General features: G+C 41.3%; 1 protein-coding gene across 2 annotated transcripts in view; it reads left to right on the top strand.

Moving 5' to 3' along the window:
* Positions 1–2,662: 2,662 nt before the first annotated feature.
* LOC6032513 (polyhomeotic-proximal chromatin protein) overlaps positions 2,663–19,857 on the top strand; it is a 64,505-nt gene continuing 47,310 nt past the window's right edge. For both annotated transcript variants that reach the window (XM_038264476.1, XM_038264475.1), the window contains exon 1: positions 2,663–2,811. In XM_038264476.1, coding sequence (XP_038120404.1) covers positions 2,774–2,811 — 38 coding nt within the window. In that variant the 5' untranslated portion in view covers positions 2,663–2,773. The remainder of the gene's footprint in view (positions 2,812–19,857) is intronic.

Here is a 19,857-nt window from a genome sequence, read left to right as displayed (position 1 = left end):
TGTATAAATACCACTTAAGTGCTTATAACTTTTGAATGGGTTGTCAGATCATCAATCTTTTGAACGCGTTGGAAAGGTCTTTTAAATACCTATATCTAAAAATATATAGCATGACGGGGTTTCTTACAAAAACCACCCTTTTTACAATCGTCAGAAGTTTAGCTAAAATCGTTTTTTTAGCATAACTTTTAAAGTACTTTACTAAACTTCAAAATATTAACTAGGATCTTGTGGGACCCCAAGACGGATCGAATGAGACCAACACGGTCCAAATCGGTTTAGCCAATCCGGAGATAATCGTGTGCATATTTTTCTGTGCACGGACTTACAGACATACACACGCACAGAAGTAAAGAAGTTCATTTTTCGAGTGATTTTAAAGCCTTTCCTCATTGAGGTGAAGAAGGCAAAAAATGCGGTTAACTTTTAACAGACATGACCAGATTTTTTAAATTTAGTTTTGAATCACTTCAGATATTCGAATCACAAAAAAAATGTATTATTTTAAATTGTAAATCAAATATGGCGGCATAAATGGAGGTCATCAAATAATTGTAATTTAATAGGCAATCAATTATTAAAATTTGACTGAAATAGTGACGCAGAACTCGGATTTTTTGTTTAAAGCCAAGAAAAAATGAAAAATGTTCATGATTCGATTATCCGAATTCCCCTTAAGACCATCAGATGATCTAGAAAAAAAGTAATTTTTTTTTTAAATTAATGTTAACATGTAATGGTTAATGTTAACATTCCATAGGTTGTCTTCCTAAGGTGTCTTGATAAGGTCCAGTTTGTGACGATACACTACCTTCCCCTTACTAAGCAATCGAATCCAGAAGGGAAAAGATCAACAGTTCTGGAGTTTTTTTTTTAAAAGGTCCAATAAACCAAATTTTCAGTTTTTGCTTTTTGGGTGTTTTTAATACCCCTGACTCAAGGCGATTTCAAAAACACCCAACAAGCAAAATCTGAAAATTTGGTTTATTGGACCTTTTCAAAAAACTCTGTTGTGCTGGTCCGAGTCGGGAATTAAACCCCGATCTACCGCATACGAGGCGGAAGCGTTACTACTGGGCTAAGTGGCTCGGTCCATCAAATGGTCTAACTTCGGATAATTGAATTTTGTATGATCGAAACATCGGATAATCAAGGCTTCTGATAATCGAGTCAGGACTGTACCCATATTTTCCAAAATCACATGGTTCGGTAAAAGTCCTCCCATTGAAACATTCTTAAGTCCTGGTTGTGGCAATTTTCGTCAAAATGTCAATTTTAAATCCCCGATCTCGAAAACTACAAACATTGATTTAGAACCTTAAATTGGCGCAAATTGTGGCAATAAACTTCAACTCTGTCCCACTGTGCACCAACTCCGCATCGAAGAAAGCAACAACAAGAAGAAACCCTTCGAACGCGCGCGCACACACAGCAGAATGATGAAAAATTAAACCCAAAAAAACGAACTCCCGATCAAAACGGCGGGTCGGCGGGATATTGACGACCGCCCGATATCGGCAACGCTCGCTTCACGGGCGGAGGGGTAGGAGAGCGGGGAACGCGACGGTCTTTGGTATGCTTTAATGTATGCTGCCCCCCTCTGGAATATTATGCGCATAACCGACGATGAGACCGGGCGGCAGTAGAAATGAGACAGAGAGGCTGAACATCGAGTGGGAAGGGAGTACGGAATGGAGTGGGCACAAAACAAAGGGCCGAGGAGCGCGCGGAGCGCGCTGAAGGCTGTATCGAGGGGTAGGAATGCTGTTAAAATTTATGGCCTTTTTTTTTTGAGTCGGTTCGACACGGGCCACAAGCTGCTTGTACGGAGCTGTGTATTTGTGAGACTGCGCCAGATGTGTCGTGTCAGCGACGACGAGGGTTATGTATCGTGTCGTCCCTGTTTGGCGGACGGTGTTCCGGGTCGTACATAAGGAGGGTGAGAGCGGGATGCAGGATGGTCGACAGCCAGTTCTCCTCCGATGCCAATGGCGGTTATTGTCGTCGGCACGATGGAGACTCGTGTGGGCCGTTTGCTGATGTTGGTGCGCGTCATAGCGATACGCATGCGTACTCTGGTTGTTCTGCCTTATGTGCTCGAAGCCCGGGGTAGAGCTGACCTGGGCGTACACGCGGATGTGTATGGGTGAGGTGAGGACACGTGTGCGACTGTGTGCGTATGCCTGGGGTAGGAAGGAGCGCGCAAGGCAGCAAACCCCGACGACCGACAGCCCAAACGAGACGACGAGAAGTTGAATTTTCAGTTCGTTTTAACAATTCCTGTCGGCTCGTACCGTTGAAATCCGCGCTCCCGTTCAGGAGGAGCTCTCGCCGCGCGAAGTGTGTGAAGGAAGTACCTGGTGGTGGTCCTTTGTTGGACGGAAAAGAGTGCTCCACCGTGGATAACTGGATACCTAGAGAATCTAAACCGTTCTGGAAAGGATCCAGACTCGTCAGTGATTTTCCAAAGTATTGATCCAACATCGGTGTCCGGTGAAGACTTGACGATGGCAAATCGGTTTACCTCCAACGTTACGGCCACCTTTGCCGTTTGTCGGAATACTACCGCAGAGTGAGAAGCAGTGAAGGAAGAACGTCGTGAAGTGTATATTGAGCGCGTCGGCGGAAACTTTGAAGGATATTCGCAGCTTCGGGTATTGCTGATTGATTGATTTTTTCCCTTCTGAATTAATCCGGTTGTGTTTCATTTTCCTGTGTGTCCTTATGTGTTACCTAATTTGCCATATGAGTTTATTGTTTACCGTCCTTAAAAATGGAAAGACCGAGAGGTTCTAGGTTTTACACGAAAAGGTTTGTTTATTGTTTTCTGTTTTATTCTTTCACCTCTTCTGTTTCTTCTTTTCCCTTCCTCCTCTGTCATTAAATTAAGCCATTCTATGATTTCTCATTCCGTCTCGTCGCGATTCAGTTTCGTAGCTCTCTTTATGTTTCTGTATGCGGCGGCACTGTTGCCATTCACCATCGAACCGCTCTCAAACAACCCGTCTAACACCTGCAGCGCTGGCAACACTGTCCTCTCTTTCTATGTCAAGCTTGTATCGTTTCTATCGCTGTGTGTGAGAAGACGACGAGCATGTTGGCCTCTCTTATCACTTCTGTATCGTAGTTACGGACAGCAAGACTTGCTGGCGAACCCGGTGACGGATTCGTGCTGATTCATGATGCATTTTCAGCGTTAAGAAACGTCAACCCTTGCTGAATCTAGTAGGCGTTGAACGCCCCTCTTGCAATCGCTCTTTAAGGTTAGAATTTTGACAGTTCGCTTGCACTGTTTACACAAACTTCAATGCCAACTTCGATTCGTCGCGACCCGTGTTTACGAACACGAGATGCGCGACGGCCAGCCGCGACAGCAGCTTGCAGACCGTAAACCGGTTTTCCATAAATTACAGCGCACTCGTCGAGTGGCTCTTCGCCGCCGTACTCCCGCTTGCACTGCCTTGCCGTGTTGCCAGCCAGCGATCGCTTACTCTTGTTATCTTGCCCGTTCCGCAAATATTTACCCAAAGAAAGCATGCTCTTTGCCTTCGGCGCTGGCAACCCCGGCAGTGCAGAGGTGTGCGTGACGGCGCTTGCACCAATACCGGCGCACACTTGGACTTCGTGTGGAGGAGCGCGCACCAACACGGTGAAGAAGGTGCCGGTGCAAGTGTCAGCAGCACTGCTGCTGCTGGCAATGTATGAGTTTTCGGTCAGCTCCGTGTTTTTGGGACGCAACTGCTGTTGACGACGGAGTAGGCGATGGTGCTTGAAGATATGGCTGTACGGGGGCTTGCTCAGATGCAGTGAAGTTTTGGCTTGAAGGTGACGGCAAAAAAAAATGAGGGAATGGAGCAGGCTTCCAGGAAATCGAATTTCCAACTTGGATCTTCTGTTTGACTCTGTAGAGTCCAGGTTCTAGAAAACCGACTTCAACTCAAACTCCGACAAAACGGATTCGGATAGCTTTCATGAGATTTAACGATTCCAACTCCAACTCAATAAAAATCGACTCCACCGACTTCAGCTTCAACAACAACTTCCATGCAAAGTTGTTCATAATAAGCCAACTCCGACTCCAGCAACTCTGGCTTCTCAGAATTTGCCGACTTCGACTCGACCTCAACGGTTAAGTCGCCGATTCCAGAGCTGTCAAAGAGCGTTCGAATCTCGCCGGAAATCGAGACAATTTTTCATAACCGCCTACTGTGACTGTTCTCCAACTTTGACAGCAAGCGCTCTTCTAGTGTGCTGAAACGTCGCCAACTTGGACCAAACATTCTCAAAATAAACTTGTTCTGTTTATTTCATGGCCTGGTTGTTGCTTCTTCTGGGCAACCGGGTCCTCATCTACCTTCATTAAGTTCTTAATCCATTTAGATTACTTCCATCTCGAGTAGGCGCTAATTAATTAATGCCGACTCTTGGAGAAAGAGACATCGCCACTTCAGGGATTCGACGGCAGTGGCTTGCTCGCTCCCACTCTCCACTCCACTCTGAGTGAATAATCGCTGTCATCATCATCGCGGAGAGACATATTACCGCGGCACGAGAGGAAAAAGATCCCGAAAACATGGCGTCGTCGACATCATACGTCCGACGACCACTTCACAGTCATACGCGCGGAATGGATAGAGAATATGTCACCCGCTACTGCTTGTCCTGTCCCCTCCAAGTTCCGACCGTAGCAGGTTCGCCACCCTCCTTTGCTACGCTCACCAACGTTCCTCTTCCACTTCTTTGCATCATGTTTGCTTTTGTGCATAAATTTCATTCATTTACATTGGTAATCCGCGCCCTCCTCCGTTTCCACGAGCTCCGCACCACTTGAGCACATCTCCATAGTTACCATCTCTCCCGTTCCGTCGTCGTCGTCTTCGACGACGACTGGATCGCGTGCTCACCAACACCGCTTCAGCACTCCCGTGTGTAGCCTCGATTAATCGCACCGTAATCGCGCATTCTCCGTGCCCTGGTATTGGTGCGCTGTTTATTTTTTGTTGGTTCTCTTTTGAAGCTGCCTTCGCCGTATCGTATACCGACTGGCTCGAAATAGCAGTCACGCTACGGCTTCAGCGCTCGTCGTAGAGCGGCGGCGAAAGACCGGCGCGAAGGAGTCGTAGGAGGCCCTGCTGGCAAAGAGCTGGCCGTCGTTGACGGCGATCCGGTGGCGGAACGGGTTAGGAGGGGAAGGGGAACACATGAAAAGAAAAATGAAGTTATGCAGCTTCGTCTGCCGAGGCTTGCTGCGATGGCGAGCGATGCGGTAATACAGCGCGCGGTGCAGCGGCTCAAGCTCACACATGACTCTTTTTTCAGTCGCGTACTAGGGAGCGCGTGTGTTCAGCTGCCGAAGCACGGTGAGCTGGGCAAATAATAATGCGTTTTTTTCGGTGCGGCTTCCTTTACGGGACCAAAGTTTGGGAAGTGTCCCTGTTTTTTTTCTTCTGTGTGTGAGAGTTGTTTTTGCGTTCCCTTTGCACAAGGGTCTTGCGTGTATTAGCTCGTGAAGTGCTCACATGCCGTGTGCGTTGTTCTGACGTTGCGTTGCGTTGTCTCGTTTTTCTGTAGATTCTTCTGAACACGATGCCTTGCATTCGCAATGACGATGATAATACTGATGACTGCATGAAAATACAATAATTTGGATTGATGGTTTTTCGTGTTTCTCTTTCTCCTTCTCCAGTTTTTTTGTTTGTTGCTTCGTCAAAAATTGGATGAAAATGGAACGTCGAAGGAGGGAGTTGTTGTTGTTGCTGCTGCTGCTGTCGTGCAGTGTAGGTTCGTTGTCCTTTCGGCATCTTTTTGGGTTTCCTTTTCGCTTCGCTACAGCTGTTTGAGTTGTCGCTGTCGTCGTCGTCGTTGCTCAGGTAGACGAAGAAAGTAGAATGCTTGCCGGGGTGTGACATGTGAGAAGACGATGCCGGTTTAGTTCAAGGACATTGGTGTTTTTTTTTCTGTTTGAAGAAATGCAGAATTTTGAGCTGGATTGTGTTGGAGTTTGTTTAACGATATGCTAATTTTAAATTGGGTTTAGGGCGCTAAGATTTTACAACGGAACCCTTTAGAACCATAAATCAAACTTGAGATCTGATCGAAAATATTCATGTTTCGTCATAAATGTAAATTTGTGGAGTGTTTTTCTTTTTGAAACCCAGCACAACTGAGATCATATAAAACATTAATTGTTTGAAAGAGTGTTCTTTTCACTGACATAATTTTTTTTGCAATCAAATTTGAATCGTTGACAGGAGATATGCTTTCTTATCGCAAATTTTATCGCATTTGGGTTAATTGGGTTGAGCAACATTAAAAAAAACTTAGTCTCTTTGTATTTATTGTTTTGAAAATAAGGATGAATAAAATTATAAGATGAATTTCATCTATGAATTCTGTAATCAAGTCTAAATTGATAGGACGGGTGAATTTGATTTGTGTTTTTGCAAAATTAAAAAAAAAATTAACGGAGTAACTTTGAATGATACTGAACTCGGTAGATGGTAATTCAAAGCGCTTCGAGAAATTGCTTTCAAAGAACTTGAAACAGTTTTAAAAATAAATTTGATCATTTTTAAAGTGTTATCTCCCTACAAATCAAACCATCCACATTAACGACCCCGGGTCTTTTGTGGTCTCTATTGCAAGTTTCTGCTCGAACCTAGGAGTCCGAAGGCTTGAATGGGGAGAGCACCCAAACCTCTTTCTACTCCAAGGAACCTTCCACCCCAGTGTTTGAACTGACGACCTTCGGATTGCGAGTCCAACCGCCGCCAGCGATTCCACCGGAGTAGGCTTGGTTTGGTGTGTTGTTTGTACTTATGGCATGGAGACAACTCCTACACCTGGAATGACTTAACGGCCTAACAACAACCAAGGCCGGGACCGACATTTTACTTCCTCATCCGATGGAAGGTTGGAGCAGATAGGAATCGAACCCAGAATCATCCGCTAACAAAGCGGACAGCGTAACCATTCGGCCACGCACTGCCACCCGTTACCTCCCTACGTAAATAATAAATACAGTCTAGACTCAATTCAAATTCAGTGCTGAAAAGTTTGAAAAGGGTTCCTATTCGATTCAGTGATTTTTGGTACAGAAAAGTAGGCTGTTTCATCGTTCAAGAATGACAGGAAAAGAAAGTAGTTTCACGACGGAATTACAAAAACAAAATGTTTGGCTGTCTTATTTATGATTGTTGAGCTTAAGTTTGACCCCTAAACTACTCTAAAGTGATTTAGAATTTTGTAATCCAAGATTGCGGCCAAAATGGCGGTGATGAGATATTAAAAATTGCATTTTTCAATTTAATAGGCACTCAACCATTCAAATTTGAGTAAAATGAGGTCGCTGAGCTCGAATTTGATATTTAATGTAAGAAAATAAAAAAAAATCATAGAATTTATTTGCTCAAGATTCGCTTATTCGAAGTCCCATACAAACCTACGGATAATCGTGTCTGATCTGTACCTTCCTTGAAAAAACGAAATAAAAAGGTTCAAAATTTGAATGTTCAGCGTATTTTGCCTTCCTCACTGAGGTAAGGCTATAATCCTGCTCTAAAAAATGAACTTCGTATAAAAACGTCGTAGACCCACCTTAATGTATACATATCGACTCATAATCGCAAACTGAACAAATGTCTGTGTGTATGTGTGTGTGTATGTATGTATGTGACCAACAAACTAGCTCATGTTTCTCGGCACTGGCTGAATCGATTTGACCCAAACTTGTTGCATTCGACTTGGTTTAGGGTCCCATAGATCGAGTTTTATACAGATTGAAGTTTCGATAAGTAGTTCAAAAGTTATGTATAAAAATGGATCTCACTTAACTGTATGTAAACTATGTCCAGGTCCATCATCCGACCCATCGTTGGTTAGGTTATTAAAAGACCTTTCCAACGAGTCTAAAACATTGAAGATCTGGCAACCCTGTCTCGAGATATGGCCTCTTAAGTGATATTGATGTACTTTTTTGAAGCCGGATCTCACTTAAATGTATGTAAACGATGTCCGGATCCACCATCCGACCCATTGTTTGTTAGGTTATCAAAAGACCTTTCCAACGAGTGCAAAACATTGAAGATCTGGCAACCCTGTCTCGAGATATGGCCACTTAAGTGATATTGATGTACTTTTTTGAAGCCGGATCTCACTTAAATGTATGTAAACTATATACGGATCCACCATCCGACCCATTGTTGGTTAGGTTATCAAAAGACCTTTCCAACGAGTGCAAAACATTGAAGATCTGGCAACCCTGCCTCGAGATATGGCCACTTAAGTGATATTGATGTACTTTTTTGAAGCCGGATCTAAAAAATAGATGAAACTTGTGTACAGCCATTGTTGTGAGGAAGGCTTCAACCACATAGGTGGATTAAGTTAGTTTTTATTAAAACACCATGAAGGTGATTTGTTTTGCAAAAGTTTCATAGGTCGTTTCTTAACATTTGGTGGTCGGTTCTGCATCCAAACCAGGGGGGCGACATCTATATCTCACTACAGGCAGCTCGCCCGCAGCCAACACAAGCTGTCAACTTCGGCACCAGAACAAAAGGGAGCTGTCAATTACGGCGCCAGCACAAAAGAACAGCTGTTCGTTACGGAACCAAAACAAAGCAACTGCGCACTGTAAAAAAAGTACAAAAACTGCAGGCATAAAATGAAAATAAAGTAATTTTTGTTTTATGTAAAATTTTACCACAATGTACGTTTAAAAGTTAGTGTGTTTTTGAGGTAATTTTTATCAATTTATTTACAAAATAAACTACTCAAGTTGGGATTATTAAGCACACATCGGGCCGATGACCTCATTTAAAGTTGTACTTTTATCACATGAAACGTTTAACTTAACTACTGTGTAATTTGACTTTTACTACAGTAATTCTTATAACAAAAATTCAATTATTAATGAAAAACAATATTTTTGTTTTCACTGTGCGAAGTTTGAGCGCGATATCAATCTCAATCACCCAAGATGGCGGACTTTAGCATCCCCCTGATCCAAACATATGCCGATCGCCGAATTTTAAGCCAAACCCATGGGCAGGGGAATGCTGTTTATGTCTTGTATGAAAATCGATATTTTTTTTGATGTTCAATTTTCAATCAAAGTAGGCGTTTTTAGGGGTCAAAACATAGCCCTGGTAATAATTTCAACAAAATCGGTGCAGATTTGACGATTTTGTAGAACAAAATGACACTTTTTAAAAATAGAAATACTATTTTTTGTCGAAAGCTACAAAAACGTGGTTTATGGATAGTCCCTTTACAAAATTTGGTTGTATTTCACAAAAAAACACTTAGCAGAACGAGGATTGAACCACCAACTTCTTGGTTATTGATCCGACACGCTACCACCGCGCCATGGACGCTTGATGAAAAGTGAGTGAAAGAGCACCAACATATGCTTCTCTTTGGAGTGTTGCTCGGGGACGGGCCATCTTTATATGTGTTGGTGAGAACTGCAGATCGCTGAAATTTTTACACGCGGGCAAAAATGATCTACGGGCTTGCTGCAAAAAATGTTATAAAATATGACATTTTCTGCAGCAAATCCAATGTTGCAGATTTTGAGATATATTTTTCCTTTGGGTGTTTAAGTTAAAGGGGAACAGCATCTACATCCAGCTTGTCTCTAATGTTGCCATACCAGCACTTTGACGTTCAATTACGGTTCATAAAAAGCGTTTTCAAATTCAACAAGAAGTGAGCAAGCAAGTTTCAATCAACAGTTTCTATCATAAGTGAAAATCAGCCAATAAGATGGAGTTAGGAGCGAGTGCTTAACCTGCCAAACATACGAGGATTTCCCCTAAGTATTGTTAAGCTTCCGGTTATTTTTCAAAGACTTATTGTTGATGTTTCTATAGGGACCATCCACAAACCACGTGGACATTTTTTTTGGAAATCCCAACCCCCTCCCCCCCCCTCGTGGACAATTGTCCATACGAAAAAAAATAAACTTTTTTGTATGGAGCGTGGGCAATCGCCATACCCCCCACCCCCTCCCCCCCTTCCCCAAAAGGGTCCACTCTGAATCAAAATAATGAGTGCTTCCATTTTTGAAGTATTTTTTTAGGGATTTGTTGTTAGTGGACTCTCTGGCTGCCGATCTTCTCGATATCAATATTGCTCCTGCTGTCAATAAATTTTTCAGTCCCTAAAAAAAGACTTGAAAAAAGATGTGTGTGTGTGATACATATTTCCTCAAATGGTCCTTCGCTGACTTAGTTTTCCGTCCTTTATATCTTCTTTTATGACTCTTCGTCGACCTATTCACCTGAAATTTCATCACTTTTCTTCTAAAATTTGTATCAGTTTTCGCCGAAATAGCCCGATTAAAATTTAATTAAAATTATAATTTTTGTAAGGCGAATGGATGTAACCGGGAAATCTTCAAATAATTAAATAAAATACTCCGTCTGCTTCTTTGACACTTAAATTTTACTACATTTATTGTTTTGCATAATAAATCAATTTAATTTAATTGAATCGATTCAATTGGAAAATAATAACAGTGGACTCAATCTCTGTCGATATTGAAGGGACCGCATGCTTTTTAAAGGGGCTGAAAAATATATTGACAAGTGGAGCAACATTGATAACGAGAAAATCAACAGTGAGTCGACTGATATAATTGTTTTTGAAAAAAAAAAGAATCCAGTTATTTTTGTATGATGACCACCGAACTCTGTAATGATTTTGTAATGTCTCTAATTGTTAAAAACATTCCTAATGAGTTCCCGAGAAAAGCTTCCCGGTCAGCCCCGAAATTTGTGTATAATTAAATGTGCATCTACACAACAGTGTGCGTTGGCCTAGCATTATAATCCAATCAATCAAACGTCCAACCAATACAATGCTCGTATGATTAGTTTTCCATGCCGGAGCTAAAATTGGGTTATTCAATTTTGTTGTTGAAAGCGTGTTTCAAAATATGATTTTATTTGTTGGAATGTTAACACCATTAACTGTCTTGTTTTTTCAACTAATTTTCTTTTTGTTTTGTTCTTCTGCTGATAAATAATAGTGCTGAAATTAATGTCAAATCTATCTCTTTTCTTTTTCAGGTAATTATCGTCTTTTTATGATCTTCCAAGAAAACTCTTCATGTTACTCCCAGTATCGAGGTTTGTGATCAGCGATAACATTCAGTACCCACATCTGTATGCAGAACCACCTTCAAATCCAATCAACTGGCGTCAACATCTCTACGGATTCAGTGTGCTTGGTCGCCGTATCACTCACTCAGTGCCATACCAGGCAACAGCATAAACTTCCATCTTTATTCGCAACTCCAACCGGTGCGATTCTCCCTCAAGATGCAAATGTAGCGGTGGTCTAGCTGTTTGTGTGCAATGTCTACCTGTTACCTGGTCTCGACGTGGTCGTGTACTATTTTGTCGCACGACACTTTTTCGAGGTTTCGACTAAAAACGAAGGATAGCTGTTTGTTTACATCCAAAGCCATATTGGAAACTACAGCTGATGTGTCAGATTCGCTTCGCTTGGAGGCGGTGATATTTAGTGGTTTGCTGACTGGACTTTGTCATGTATATTTAATGATTTGTTTAAGGTTCAGTGTGAAAAACGGGAATATATTGTGACAACAAAGCACGACGGCACGAGTACAGCGCGTAGAGTTTTATGGGGCTTCTCGCCTTCACCACACCGTCGTCAGGTACAAACCCCGAGAAGGTATAACTTTCACTTCTTCAGCAGCAGAAGCGGCTCAACAGCGCTCTACTCTGCGCCACCAATGACGGAACGGTTCGCGGCGAAACCTTTCTCTTTTTTTGCGCTCCCAACATTGTAGATCTCTTGCAAAAGAAAAAAAAAAGATGGATGAATGAAGGCGAACGCCAACTCCACTCTACAAAATCCAAGAAGTGGGGCCTTTTCCACGGCCTAGACTAGCGGCCACCTTCGTTTTCAACAACTCCGGAGTCAGTCCGGTTTTCGGCCTATCGAGACCCACGCCAGCGGCAGTGTCGAGTCGAGCGGTCGCGAAAGAGGCGTTGTTGTGTCGTCGTCGGAAAACTGGTTTTCTTGGCGGAAAAACGCGCCACCACCACCGTCCAATTTGCATCAATTTGTCGTAATTGAGGGGGCTCTCGCTATGGACAAGCTGCGGGTCGCCGCGGACCAATGATAAGGCGTGAAGTGTTTGCACCGGCAAAGTGTGTGTTGTTTTTGTTGAACGTGCACAGTTTCGATGATGCATCACGATGGAGCAAGACGTCGTGATGGACCTTAAGCTGTGAAATCATCACGAATAACAAGTTCTGCTACGAAAAGTGTAAGTTGACGTCCCTACATGGCACCAAGTGCAGACCTACGGGCTGCATTTACCGTTCCACGTTACGCGAAAAGCCATTCCCGCTACGCTGGTTCAGAAGTCGGCCAGGTTCGAGGTTGGGGTCATAAATATCTCCCCGTTCCACCCCGCTTCGAAGAACGAAACGAGAGTCTTGCACGCTGAGGCAGACTTGGTGCAAACACAAAAAACCAAAACAAAACTTTTCAGGCATTAAAAATTCATAAGTTCGCAGAACTCCCCAGACACGCATTGATCATCGAGTCCTCCCACCTCCAACGCGTCATCACCTTCTTCGCCGGGTTTCTTCCCCTTGAAATAAAAGTTGGTGAGTTCAAATTTAGTGTGTACGACGCGACGCGCGCGTACACGGGAAAAAGGCAGCCCACAGAAATGATTTATGCTCGTGGGGTTTTTATTTGCTTTTTCTACTACCACCACACACTCTGTACGGGGTTGCGTGCTGTCTCGTTTTTGCGCTTGCGAGCCCACTCTGGTTCGTTCTTGCTCACTCTCCAAATGTGTTTATGGTTTATGCTTTTTTTTCGTGCCGATCGGGGTATTATTGTTGCTTCCTCTTTCGTTCCTAGTTTGCGCGCAACGTGTTTTTATAATATTTATGTAACGCTGGAAGGGCAGTGATGGTAAACTTTGCTGAAGTTAAATTCTTTGAAACTTGAAAATTTGTTGTAAGTTATGTTTTTAATGGGAATTAAATGATTTGAACAAATCTGTAATGTCAGCGATCAAAAACGTCGTTGGCATTTTTTTTATATGTAAACAAAAAGTTTCAAATGATTTTTTTGATCACAAAAATTACAGATTTGATCAAATTGAGTTCTGCAAAGCTCTAGAATTCTGTAGACATCCTAAAAAATCACTAGAAAAAAAGAATTTTTCCGATTGCTTGAATTATGCCCGCAAACTAACTCGTTGCAGCGAGTTGAATTTGCCGTTCCAACTTTTTTGAGGGCTAGGGAGTTAAAATGTTAAGCGAATATGAATTCGATTCCAGTTCTCCAAAAAGACCCGACTGCGCTGGCCTCAACTCTGTCAACAACTCCCTTACAAAATTGATTGAAAATTAGCTGATCCTTATTCCGACTCCTACTTCTCAGAATTGGAATACTCCCACGTTGACTTCAGGTCCCAAAAAAGGACCCAACTGCACCGGCTCTTTTTTTAGAGGATAAGGCAGGCCTGCCCAACGTCCGGCCCGCGGGCCGGATCCGGCCTATGAAGCCATTTCATCCGGCCCGCGACGGCTTTTGGAAATAGTTGTATGACCGGCCCTTAAGGCTGTTCATGAAATATTAAATAAATAAATTGATTGTCTGAATTTAAAAAATAAGCTTTAAACCAAATTTTAACATATTATAATAACATTCTTCATGTTTGAGTTTAATTCTTATAATTTCTATATTGATATTTTTAAACTGAAAAATGATGCAAAAAAACAAAATTATACATTTAAAATTGTGAAATGTATGAAAAAGCTTGGATTATTTTCTAAAAATGTACAAAAAGACACTAAATTGAAATTTCTCCATTTTTAACATCAAACTGACGTTTTTTTTCTATTTTTTAAAGAAACAGGTAAACAAAAACTATTTTTTTTCCAGAACAACTTTTCAGTGATAAAGTGTTTTTTAAGCTTAAAAAAGCAAATTATTCATACTGATAAAAGATCGCTTCAAATATTTTGAAAATATTAAAAAATGTCTCAAAATGAGTCAAGAAATTTTGGAGCAAAATATATATTTTCATAAACTTTGAAGTTTGAAAATAACGAATTGAAAATGATTTAATATATATTTTTTACACTTTTTAAATTTTGTGTGTTTTTACAACCATTTTAAAATATTTTAATAAAGGTGCACAACAACGTAAAAAGTTTTTTGTAAAGGATATTCGAATTCAAATTTCGTTTGAATAATTTTTATCATGTCTCATAGATTTTTTTTCTATTGAAATCAAACTAAAAAAAATTCAACGAGCATTGAAATTTGAATGTTTTTTTTTTTCATATTAAAATTATATCAAGGTATTTAATTACAATCGTCAAAAACAATAACTATACAATTTCTAACAAACAAAAATTAAAATAAGTCAAATAAACACATTTTTGAAAGTTATTTTTGTTTTTCATTCCTAAAATCAAGATATATGAATCTTATTTGCAACAATACATCTTTTATTTATTTACTTAAAAAGAACCCAATCATCAAAAATTAAAAAAAAAATGTGTTTACTTTATCAACTTTTATCAAATATTAGTTCCGGCCCGTCACTGCTTCAGAAAAATCAGATCTGGCCCGCAGGGCCAAAAGGTTGGGCACCCCTGGATAAGGCAAATTCTCCATGGCATCTTCAAGTAAGGGCTATCTTCAGAACACGTGGACACTTTTTGTGTATGGGCAATGATCCACATGGAGTAAAATATGTGCAAAAATCAAATAGAAAACTTTTTTTTTCAAAAAAACAAACCCCCTGGCTAAAATAATTGGACCCGTATTCTTTTATTGTTTTTTTTTTCATACAAAACAAACCGTTTCAACCGATTTTTAGCATTCTTAGACACAATTGAAGGGTGATTATGTAGGCTTTTAAGAAAATATCAAGCCTATCATTTCAATAGGTCGTCTGAAAATTTCAAATTTTTACTGTTTTTCAAAGATTTTGCAAATTGACTTTTCTTAGTATTTTTTTTATTTGAATGAAACTTTGGTCTCACCGAAGAGATTTATTTGCGTGAATCTCATTCGTGTGTATCAGGGGAGAAACTGAATAGGAGCTGAGATGTGGAAAACGCGGATGAGAGGGTGAGGTTGTTCATACACACAATGGAAATTGAATAAAAACAAAAAATAAAAATGGGGTTTGAGCGAGCGAGAGTTGGAGCAGTGGGAGGGGCAGATCGTGAGGGGAAACATTTTTTTTTCTGCGAATGGCACACAACATTGCAGGCTGTGTTGTACTGCATTGTGAAGAGAAAAATAAGGGAACAAAATAATGTGGTTGAAAAAATTGTGTATGAAACTGAAAACAAGACAATATTTCAATGAACTTTAATTCCAACGCCTGAAACCAAATATTAAAAAAAATCATTTCTAGACCTCTGACAATTAAACGTTAATCGAAATGTCAAAATCCATACAATTATAAATCACTTTTTCGTTTTAAGGTCCAAACACAATCGTCCATCGTGTGTCCAGTTTTGAACCTTGAGAAACCATCTTCTTATCCCTTCTCGGAGAGGCCATTAAAATGATTGATGATCCTCGTCATCGGTCGGGTTGCTATGGCTCTCAGAACGAGGAAGATGGTCGGTCCAGAAGGTTCCCATGACGGATCCCTTTTTGGGATTATTCCTTTCTGGGTTTCTTGCAGTGGTCAAGGATTTTGGAAATTTGGTCTTCTTGGCCCTGGGTGAACGTCATGTGGACGAAGAATTGCATTTTTATGTGCTCAAAGTGGAGCTTAGGCTAATATTTATGAGCAAAAATATTTGTAAATCTCTGTCACAAGCGAAATATGATTGATCGTTTTTGGTGCATATTTTGACAGAAAGACTGTCACTGAATGAAGCAAGTCAGTGTGACATTACTTGCAGCATTTCTTTCCAGTGGGTGTAGATCCAAATTTGAAGATTGTTGAGTTCAGAATCTTTTTTTTTGCTGCACCTCAATCCATACGGTGTCAACTCAACACAGTTCAAGATCTTACGAGAGTGTGGCGTACAAGATCGCTCCCCGATATGGACGATCCGACGACCACGATCGTGTCGCAAAAACCCGTTCCACGGAGAGGCGTTCTTGCGCTTCTACCTGCGAGCGAGGTTTCGTTTTCTCGTTTAATTGCACGGTTTCATCATAACCTATAATCACCTATCTTGGACCACATCTCTCTCCGTAACCATCATCTTGAAACGTCTTCTTGCGTGCAGCAGTTTCGTCGGTCGTCAAGTCGTACTTATCTGCCATGCTCTTTTTTCTTCTACTTGGTCGATTCGAAATAACCGCGCCGAGACCTGTGCTCTGTGTGTCCGCGGTTTCGGATTTCGGGCCCGAACTCGAACCAAAAAAAAAAAAAGAGAACCGACGACCAAGAAGGAGGCATCCTTACCCCCTTCGGCGACTCCTCGGTCGTTCCCGACGACCTGCAGCAGGGGCTTGTTATTAAATCGTTTAAATCGCTATCCTCCAACGAACGACGGGAGTAACAACAGGCCCCGGTGGAAAAGAAACAAGAAGAAGCGACCAAACTGGTTTTGGATTGGTCGGGTTCTCAAGTGTAGTGTACGTGTGTGTCTGAATCAAAAGGAAAGGGTCTTTGGAAAAGACGACGACGACGACGCGACTGCGCGCCAAGTGTTGCTCTCCAGAAGAAAGAAGGAGGTTAGAGGAACAACAAGGTGAAACAATCAAAAAGTTGACGGCAGCGAACCACTTCAAACACCTCGTGTGAGTGCGTTTTTTTTGCACCGGGGCCAAATTGCATCCGACATCCGAGCGCGACGCATACTTGGACCTTTGTTATTGTTTTACGCGCGCTGTCAAAGGAAGTCGCGCGTCGCGCGAGCGATGAAAAATGGAACCGTCCAACTCGCATTTTTGCCCTTGTACGGAACCGCCGCACGGGGTCGTCCAACGACCAAACCGTGCTCATTGTCTGGAGCCGTCGTGAGCACGACGGGTTCGACTGGAGAAACCGATTTTCCTCGCATTTCTGAACGTTCTGGGGACATTTTCCGAATTCCAACATGGCGGACGGTTTGTTGATTTTTTTCATTAGCTGCCGTCCCAGCCCATTGTTTATAAGCGGTTAATAATTCCTCATGTGTCGTGCGGGCACAGCTGCCGGCAGGATTTCTGCGTCTGACAAGGTTGCTCCCTCTCTCTAAACAGAAACCTGCCCTGCCCTTTGACACCCGCCATGCGCCGTCGTCTCGTGACTGGGGTTGAACCTAGTCCGGATGCTCCTCGGAACGTGCGCTCCCGTTCCCGCTCGGCACGATAGAAGTTAATTTATGCAACCCTTTCCGGTTCTTTTTGTGTGTGTGTGTGTGTTTTTTTTTGCTGAAATTTTAGGATGCTGGGTGGATTCCTTAGGGGGTAGGGTTTTTTTTGGCTTGTTATTGGAAAGAATTCATTTTAGGTGCGGAGAATGCGAATCTTAGACATGATTTCTGTTCATTTTTAGGATTTACATTATTTTTATTCATAAAAGAGTAACACTCTCAATAGCTTGCAGTTATCTGAGATTCTTAGGTCGTGGTGTAAACAAAGAGCTGTCAGCTGTATAAGGACCTTAAGGTCTATCTACACTCACTTAACTTTAAAATTGTACGTGGCGTAGGAATTTGAATCCATGGAAATGAATCTGATCTTCTATGATGGAAAAGTACGTAAATTAGTGACTTACCGTAAGATTTGTAATACTTCAAAATCTAAGCAAACAACTGCATAGCAACGTTTGACAACCCATCAAGTTCTCTTGGTCGATTGAAGATTTTTATTCGCTAGCGCCAGTGTTGGAATTCGAGCGAGAAGAAGGAAAGCATTTCTCGCTCGCGAACGAGGGAGAGAACTTGTAGTACTTTTCTCTTCTCGCTCGCGCTCGCATTTTCGTTCGCGTTCTCGCTCTCGACGCGAGCGCTCGCGAGCGCCTCTGGCTATCCGTTCGTCCCAAGCTAGCAATTTGTTTATCAGGCTTATGAATACGGACCAGGCGATGGTATAAAGGTGTAACTTCAATCGCTGTGTTGTTTTTTGTTCGTTCAACTTCTCGCGAACGGGCAATTCTGGCTCGCGAGAAAGCCCGTTCGCGAGCGAAAGAGAGCACGGGCAATCGGTGAGTTTCTCTGGGCAGCTCGAGACTCGCGGCGAGAACTCGAGAGAGAGAAATTTTTCTCGCGAGAGCGCGATAATACCAACACTGGCTAGCGCACTTTCCGAAATTTTCAAATAAAATCAATTAGTCGAAGATTTTTTGTAAACCACATTATAAGCACCAATTCATTTATTTTATTTTGTTTACAAACACTGTTCATCTACGAAAAGTGACAGGTCATTTTTCGATGTGTGAAGTTACACATGTAAGTGTAGTAGTGAAATCGGTATTCTGCCGAATAATCCTGATGATGATTTTTTGATCTTCTTTCTAACGAACTCTCTGGAATTTGGCCATTCTTAGAGGGGAATGAGGATGCAATAGAAATTCTAAGTTTTCGAACGTTTTTGGTAATAATTTTAATCTTTCTCTGGCATTTTCTTCAAAATAAGAATGTTTACAATGATTTTTGAATTTCTTATGAAATATGTGAAATTATTTGATAAATTAAAACTTGCAAAATTAAAAATGTTTTTTTTTTTTTAAGAAATCCGCCGAATTGTGCAAACTGGGCATCGGTATATGAGAGGATAAAGAGCACGGTTCGGTAGTAAAATGGCACTGTGGATGAACGGAGAGAATAAATCCCGAAATTACAGAGAGAACTTTACTCGTAGGTTCGTTTTCCAAAAAAAATCACCCCTCAAAAAAAGTGTCGACACCGAGACTCGAACTCGAGACCTTCGAAATGTTCAACTGCGCCTTTGCCGTATCGGCCACCACGGTTCGGTGATTAGGTCATTTGTTCATATAAGCCACTCAATGGGATAAACTATTTTAACGAACGAATGAACACGATTTGTTGTTGTTGTAGCGCGAGAGGTCTTTACTCTCGCCAAATAGTACTTTCCTCTCGTTTCTTTTCGAAAGGACTTTCCGCATGGACATTATCTTTGGGTATTGATACATGAGCAGGTCTATAATATTTTTGTTCTAGTTTTCAATAATGAGCTAATTTTACTAATTTTTTTTATGTAGAATTCATTTAAGTTTTTACATTTATTTCAAACATGTGCTTAAAAACTAAAAAACAAAATCAAAAAATGATTACGTCGATTTCTGAGATTTTGTCGATCATCAATTGTGTTAAGAGATCTAGAGTTTTGTTTGATAAGAGCCTATAACCTATTGTCTTTCATAAAAAAACTCTAGATGTTTTTAAAGCTTTTTTGGGGTGTTTTTTTCTTTAAACATGAACGGAACTTTGAAAACAAAATTTTACTTGAGTTGCTTTTGGAAATAACAATATTTGTGTATCCTCTTTAATTATTTTTGATTTGAATAAAAGATTATGTTTTCGACGTTTTGCCAAATATCGATTTAAATATTGATCAAAAGTTCGGTACCTGCATTTTGTTCATAAGGCTTGCTAGGCCCAGTGAAAAAAGTATAATTTAACCCAAAAATGACGAACTTCTCGTAACAGTGTCCTGATCCAAACAATGATCGAGCTCGAGCTGTCACAGCCCTGCGAAGTATGTTGGCTGACATATCGGGCGGTCAGTCAAAAAAACCAGCTAGAAGTCGCCTGACAAAACATTTTTGCTAGAAAGAGATAGGAAACCTGATGCAAACAGTCGCCCAGCTGTAATGTAAACATACTTTGAATGTATTGGTAAATTTCTGACTAGAAAGCCTTATAC

Source organism: Culex quinquefasciatus, chromosome 3 (assembly GCF_015732765.1).
Source record: "Culex quinquefasciatus strain JHB chromosome 3, VPISU_Cqui_1.0_pri_paternal, whole genome shotgun sequence".
Lineage (NCBI taxonomy): Eukaryota > Metazoa > Arthropoda > Insecta > Diptera > Culicidae > Culex > Culex quinquefasciatus.
Note: the sequence above shows the minus strand (reverse complement) of the source record. Positions and strands in the feature narration are given on the sequence as shown.